This window comes from Protomyctophum bolini (genome assembly GCF_963924005.1).
Source record: "Protomyctophum bolini genome assembly, chromosome: 6".
Lineage (NCBI taxonomy): Eukaryota > Metazoa > Chordata > Actinopteri > Myctophiformes > Myctophidae > Protomyctophum > Protomyctophum bolini.
In genome coordinates this window covers 5734624-5742493 of record NC_137867.1, presented here as the reverse complement: position 1 = coordinate 5742493, position 7870 = coordinate 5734624, and the positions used below count along the sequence as shown (strand labels likewise).

Below are 7870 nucleotides of genomic sequence, written 5' to 3'. Positions count from 1 at the left end.
GTTGATTCTAATGAATGATTCCGTCGGAACAGAACTGCTACGTGCTCCTGGACGGGTTAACGGTTGTTGAGACTGAGTTGTGTTCTGAACTCAAATGCAACCACTCAGGAGACAGGAAGACAATTAAGCACTTTATTGTCCAAATTGAGCATACATAAATACTCTTATCGTATAAATAGGTAGATATGTATCTATGAGGATATATATAATATAAAGCTATACTTATAATATAAAGCTATACTTAGGGGAAATCCAAGAGAGTAGTCGAAGACGAGCTTGTAGATCGGCAGCCAAACAAACAGTCCAGAACAAAGGGGTGACGAGATCCAGGCGTGGCACGGCAGATAGCCAGGTCTGGAGGATGAGAGGAACAAATTAGCAAAACAGCTAACACTGCAGCTAAAACACATGAAAAGCTCTACAGAGTACGAACAGCAACAGAGTAGAGAGAAACTGTACTTGCCAGGCGTTTCTATGGGAAGATCTGGCGAGGAGTGGAGCGAAGGCAGGGTTCTTGAAGACTCTGGTGATCATGGTAGAATGGAAACAGGTGTGCAGTGCCACACCCAGGCAGCTCGTCAGAGGGGGAGGGAAACACAGAGGTGGACCTGACTAGGATTGGTGATGGAGCAGTGGGTTGTGCAGAGGAACACCAGAAGTGGAAGGTTGGGGTGGAGGGTTCGAAACCGTAACACCGGCATCTGGAGAACAAGAAATGTTTTAGTAAAATGCCTCATTCAATCTGTAAAATATCTATCAGTGGTTCTCAAACTTCTTTGTGACATGAAGGACCCCCAAATTAATGTGTGCATGGCTACGGCCAATATTTGTGTTGTTAAAATGTTTCAAAAATATTCCAAATGTTTCCCATTTTTTAAATTTTTTACTTTGCCTTCCACATAATTATGATCCTGAAGAACCTCACAACCTCACATCCAAAATTATGACACTCAAGTACTGATGGTCATGAACAGAACTAATTAAAAAATATGCTGCAAAGGCCTTTGCCGTATCCTTCACAAAATCTGCAACCCAATTGGCAATTACCCAAAGTTAGGGGGAGACCATTTTCCCATTTCTCATCTGTTAAGTTGTTGACATATACAAAAAAAGATAAGAAAACTTGATACTTCAATATTGAGTCTTTCCCATTTGTTTCATCACATAGTCTATTGAATCTGTCATATTGAAACAGAACACTCACAATAGGGGTCAGCAGTAATTTAGATCAGTGAATCTATTATTATTATTATTAAACATGATGCAACTTACTTTGCCTGGAGAATCCAGAGGAAGTACCACCACTTGTACCACCACTTGTACTCTGTAGCGGGTTACCGGTATCTGGAGAACAAGAAAAGTTTTAGTAAAATGCCTCATTCAATCTGCAAAATATCTATCAGTGGTTTTCAAACTTCTTTGTGACATGAAGGACCCCCAAATTAATGTGTGCATGGCTACGGCCAATATTTGTGTTGTTAAAATGTTTCAAAAATATTCCAAATGTTTCCCATTTTTTCAATTTTTTACTTTGCCTTCCACATATGATCCTGAAGAACCTCACATCCATTGTGAGCTTGAATGCTCTAAATAATTTAGTTTAATATATATTTTTATCCCACGATTTTGTAACCCATTTTTCACCCCTGTGTCAATCATCTAATGTGATCCTGGGCTCTACACACCCTCCACCAACCTAGTCCCCATATATGGGGGACAAGGGGAGAGCAACGGACTTGAACTCATGCTTCCTTCATGAGTGTCCATGTAAGTTGCTCCTTTACACCTGACATAATTTAGTGACGTGGTAAAGAAAACACTCAAGCAGTAGTATAGATTCAATGTTAAAGATAATTCAATGCCGCCACAACCAAAAAAACTATGACACTCAAGTACTGATGGTCAATGACCATCTGTTCATGACCATTGGTCATGAACAGAACAAATTAAAAAATATGCTGCAAAGGCCAGAAGTATCCTTCACAAAATCTGCAATCCAAAGTTAGGGGGAGACCATTTTCCCATTTCTCATCTGTTAAGTTGTTGACATATACGCTATAGGCCTATATACAAAAAAAGAAAAGAAAACTTGATACTTAAATATTGAGTCTTTCCCATTTGTTTCATCACATAGTCTATTGAATCTGTCATATTAAAACAGAACACTCACAATAGGGGTCAGCAGTAATTTAGATCAGTGAATCTATTATTATTAAACATGATGCAACTTACTTTGCCTGAACCAGTTCTGCAGAAACGATAATCCAGAGAATCCAGAGGAAGTAACACCACGATTTGTACTCTGTATGGAAAACATGGACCAGTAACTATAAGAACTAGAATTGTTTTGCTTGTTTTTATTTCTGTATAAAAGCAAGTATGGCAAGCATGTTTCTATATACATCATAAGTTGCTTGGATGTCGTAAATGTGGTAACCTAGAGGGAATAGTATACTGTACTCCTCTGTACTGTACTGTAGTCCTCTGCATTGTCCTGTACTGCGCTGCACTGCACTGTACTGTACTGTACTGTACTGTACTGTACTGTGCTGTACTCCACTGTACTGTACTGTACTCCACTGTACTGTGCTGTACTCCACTGTACTGTACTGTACTTCACTGTACTGTGCTCCACTGTACTGTACTGTACTGTTCTCCTCTGTTCTGCTCTCTTCTCCTCTGTTCTGCTCTCTTCTCCTCTCCTCTGCTCTGCTCTATACTGTACTGTACTGTACTGTACTGTACTGTACTGTACTGTACTGTACTGTACTTTACTGTACCCTAATGTACCGTATGTACCGTATTGTAGCATACTGGACCATACTATATCATACTAAACTGTGCCATACTGTACTATACGGTACTGTACAATACTGTACTGTACAATACTGTCCCATACTGTACCATAATGTACTGTACTGTACCGTATTGTAGCATACTGGACCGTACTGTATCATACTGAACTGTGCCATACTGTACTATAAGGTACTATTAGGGTAGAAGGATTTCTATTATGGTAGAAGGATTTCTATTAGGGTAGAAGAGAAGAATTTCTATTAGGGTAAAAGGATTTCTATTAGGGTAGAAGGATTTCTATTAGGGTAGAAGGATTTCTATTAGGGTAAAAGGATTTCTATTAGGGTATAAGGATTTATATTAGGGTAGAAGGATTTATATTATGGTAGAAGGATTTATATTATGGTAGAAGGATTTCTATTAGGGTAAAAGGATTTCTATTAGGGTAGAAGAGAAGGATTTCTATTAGGGTAGAAGGATTTCTATTAGGGTAGAAGGATTTCTATTAGGGTAGAAATCCATAAGGATTTCTATTAGGGTATAAGGATTTCTATTAGGGTAGAAGGATTTATATTAGGGTAGAAGGATGTGTTCACACAATGCAAGCCGACACCATCATTAAAGAGGCACTTCACTTGTGTCCTTGACAGTTGTCTGTCTGAGCTAGTACTCCTCCTACTGGTTGTTCTGGGTGCCTGTTTGGTGGGGAGGGTTACTAGTGGAGAATGAAACACTCGAAATTCTCATAGTAACATTAATTTGTATGTCCTTGTGGAAGTCCAGAAGCTAAGTGACCAAATTATAATTTAGTCCATCTGGTGTGAGGTGCAATAGCTTGGCATTTTACTTTACTTTTGCCTCTTGGCTACCTGCATTCCACATGGCATCGCTTTTATGTTTCAATTCATATTCAGATATATTTTTCTAAATGGGATTATATGACAAAGGTAAAATGCTTGCTCCATTCCAAGGTCAACACAGTCAAAGAAGTGTTAATTGCAACTGTAGGTCGCAAATTACTATGAAAACCTGTCCGTCAGTCAGGTCACACTCATATGGTTGTCAGCTCATGACGCCTCGTGACATCACACCTTGTGACACGTCACACCACCATATACTGTATGATCGATTCTCCATATACGGCCATCTTCATATATGGTTGATGCCCCATATATGGCCGTCTCCATATATGGCTATCTCCATATATGAAGATCACGGCACTGACCTCGTCGAAAACTCGAAAACTTTGGCCTGGCCCTACCTGGGCCCTCATCAAACCCTGTACACTCAAGACACTGCCCCTGCTGCCACACTTAGATCTCCATATATGGAGCTGACCTGTTCTGACATTCCATATGTTGATCCGACCTCATCAAACCCTGAACACTCAAGACACGCTCCATATATGGCCAGTACAGAATTGATTCCATATGTTGATCTGACCCCCCATGCCAAAGTGCCAGTGTGCACACGAGCCTGCCCTTCAGGGCAAGGTCGCTTCTCGCCCTCAGCCTGGTTGTTACTGGTTGTGCACATTAGGCCAATTTCACACCAGCGAATAAATTTGGAGAAAATGGGGGGAAACTGCAAAAGAAAAGTCAAATGGCAAACCGATGCTAGTGGAACTAACTGTGGTTTTAAAAACTACAGATTTTCACATTTTCACTTACTGTTGTTTGATAGTAGCCGGTGCTTGGAATTCCTGCAAGTCGTCCTTTAAAGGCCTTTCGGATCTGTAGGCAGAGTGTTTGAATGTTATACAACAAACATAAAATACATACTTTTTTTCAAATGTTTTATTTTAATATAGTTTAGTATGCATCTGCATTAGTGTATGTTCTATATTTGTATACTACAACATACCTGTGAATCCACCAGTGTCCCAAACATTAAAATGAAGAAACCCTAAATGAAATAAATAAATAAAGACAAGTGTTTTATTGATGGTTGTATACATCAGTATAGTAATGTAAAGTAGGACTATGAATTCATGCCCAAACTGTTTGTTTGTGACCTTTTTGCCCAATAAATTACTTTGTTAAAAATGTCACAGCTCTTGCCATAACTTTGCGGAATTGAAGTTTCCCCCGCAGACCTCATAGCATAGAGCGGAGGCAATAAGTAATATTGCTTTTATGCAATTTGTTGCGGTCAAATGTGTTTTTTAGTTTTAGCTTGTTTCATGAATGTGTTATTAGCTGCCATTACAAATATCCATGCCTTGGTTGTCCCACATGAGCCGCCACAGTCTGCTAAACAGATGTTATGTGTTTTGCAAAGTCCCGGAAAAGACGCACTGTGATTGGCCAGTACAGTCACTTTGATTGGCAGTTGTGCCGAATGCTCACCCCAAAACATGATTTACGAGACTGTGATAGAGAGGAGTTAAAATCACACCCGTGTGAAGTGAGGGGCGCTCTTATCATACATCTGATTCCGGACAATCACAATTTGCGCCAATCAAATCGCTAAAATTCAAACAAAGACACAAAGCTGGGCTAGCACCCCTCAAAATAGACCCCATGGCAAGTCATTTGGGATCAATATAAGTAGGAAAATTAGCCTATATGTTTTTTCCTTACCTGTAATGAGTTGAAGAATGCGAAGGCAATATGGATTCCAATATTTGTTGGAGCTGTCATAGTTCCCACTCCCAGACACCAAGTAATTCCAATGAAAGCAGTCAAAAAGGCCAAGAATTTTGCGATGGCTCTCACCATTTTCTTTTTTCTTTTTTTGTTTTGATCTGACTGGAAAACATTCATAATTGTGCACAAGGACACGATTAGAATTATGACGTTTATAAGAACAATGGTCAAGGCAGGAATCACAAACGCAAGTAGGGCTTTCGTCTTGTGCCAGTTTAGCCAACAAGCGTTGTATTCTCTGATGTAGCCATTGTGGCCCGCTGTAGAGGCAATGGTGACGACTGCTATAATTAAAGGACCTCCGTAGCCCAAACAGAAAGCAATGGCCATCATGATTGGTTTAGACGGATGGGAGAAGGTGGCGAAGGTTATGTAAAGCATGAGAAGGCTTAACACAAATGACCAAAAGAACAGGGCAAGGTAGAAAAAGTGTATGAAAAATGTTGCTGCGCGGCATGGAGCGACTGGAACTCTGTAATCTTCCCCTGGATTTTCAAGGGGGTTGTCGGCAATTGCTGATCCAATGATGAACCAGATGTCTGCCATAAGCAGAGACACAGCAATGTTCACAATACAAACATGACGCATGTATAAGATTGTCTTATACATTGTCTTATTGTTTCTTATTGTCTTCCAAATGACTATCTCAACGATGAGACAAATGACCAAGCATCCCATTGATATCCCTACGCCAATGTACGAGATTATGTCCAGTAAAACTTTAATTTCTGGGGGAATGTCAATCGACATAAGAATTGAGAAGGAGGTTAGGTGGGTGCAGTTACAGGTGACGGTATCATTTATGTCTGACACAAAAGCACACCCCTCGTGGTCCCATCCGCCGAGGTTATCAAAGAGTGCAAAGTTCCAGAAGACGCACTGTGGGCTCAATGTCAACGACGTGTTTCGTTTGTCAAAAGTTATTATCACATTTTCAACCGTGGTGTTCAGCTTGACCATCAGAACTTTGCCATTGATGATGTTCTCATAGCTGGTTTCGTTGCTAGTGGTATTGAAGCTGGCATTCCTGGGAGGTAGAATGCTGTTGAGGGGGAAGACAATGGTGGTAATGAAGAGGTTGGTAGCACTGGTGTTTATAATGTTGAGGGTGACACTAGAGTTAATGTCCGCCTGGTACGAGTTGTTGAATCTTGTTCTGTCCAGCAGAATGAGGTCGGTTGATATATCAAACTCCCCTTCCAAGGAGTCGATGATACTTTCCATTGAATTTAGAAACTTTGAGCTGACATTGAGGGTTTTGTTGGTGTTTAAAATGGACCAGGATTCTGTTGCTGCTTCATCAATGATGACATCCACTATTTCCAGGACACCCTGCAGACAAAACGGCATTTCTCTGTTAGAGTGATAACATGTTTATCTTGTTTTAAGCTACAAAATATTGCATAATACTGTAAGCAAAGTACAATGTGACATAATAAAGCTCGCCTGTGGTTCTCAATTTGGTGTTTTAGTGATGAACAACAGGTCTAACATCTAGTGTTTCTTATTTTCATTAAAATGAGATTATTAGGTTACCATGAAAGTAAGAATCATTCACCTACTCCATAATAACATTCTATATATTTTCTTTAATAGGTATATTTTTGAGGCGAGGGCTGCGGGGCATATAGCAACCTATATGGGGATTTCTTTCCACCGCTTACCGTCATGACAATCTCATCGACATCAACGGCGACATCTGCAATGTTGTCCAGGATGTCAACAATAGCAGATATGGTTGCACTCGAACCAGTAATTACTGTTTTATATGCTTCTGCCACATTAGTTAGATTCCCCACAAATTCTGGAACTGTCTTCGCAACCAAATCCTAAAAGAATCAAACATGTCAATTGCATGGTACCAACCAAGAACATTCTGTTACCAGTGGTTCTCAAATTATGTCAAACCCCCCAAATTAATAATCAGTGGACCGGGCCCCATCTGGAAATATCTTGTACCAAAGACCCTCATACAAGATAAATGTTGTTAAACCATTTCAACAAATATTCCAAAAATAAGTAGCTGACTTATAACTTCACAACAAGTAACATCGTTGTTGTGAGCTTGTAGATCAGCTATTTTCTTATAGTTATAGTGGCTAAACAGATTAAATTAACTCATTTCACTGGTGGGGACCCCCTGGAACGCCCTCGAGGACGCCTCAGAACCCATTTTGAGAACCACTGGTGAAAGTGATTCCCCTTCATGTGGTTGTATTCCATATAAAGATTTAAAAAAGGCCTCTTTTACCTGGGATTGAGTCATAAGATCTCCTATTGCTTTTACAATACAACTATCCTCCAGAAGTTTCCATTGTCCACTGAGACATTGGACGCGTATTTTTCCAACCTGGCCAGGATCACATGCTCGTTCTGATATGTCTCCTTCTCGTCCACTACCATACTCCTCATCATTACATGTAGGA

The 7870-nt window shown here is 40.0% G+C and overlaps 1 protein-coding gene across 1 annotated transcript in view; it reads right to left on the bottom strand.

The window, feature by feature from the left end:
• Positions 1-601: 601 nt before the first annotated feature.
• LOC308317374 (adhesion G protein-coupled receptor F5-like) overlaps positions 602-7870 on the bottom strand; it is a 7925-nt gene continuing 656 nt past the window's right edge. The window contains exons 3-10 of the mRNA XM_080766342.1: positions 7696-7870; positions 7109-7273; positions 5379-6776; positions 4660-4701; positions 4467-4529; positions 2233-2302; positions 1273-1344; positions 602-701 (exon numbers count right to left, since the gene is read on the bottom strand). The exon at positions 7696-7870 is cut by the window's right edge and continues 1 nt beyond it. Of these exons, the coding sequence (XP_080622468.1) occupies positions 613-701; positions 1273-1344; positions 2233-2302; positions 4467-4529; positions 4660-4701; positions 5379-6776; positions 7109-7273; positions 7696-7870 (2074 nt within the window). The 3' untranslated portion in view covers positions 602-612. The remainder of the gene's footprint in view (positions 702-1272; positions 1345-2232; positions 2303-4466; positions 4530-4659; positions 4702-5378; positions 6777-7108; positions 7274-7695) is intronic.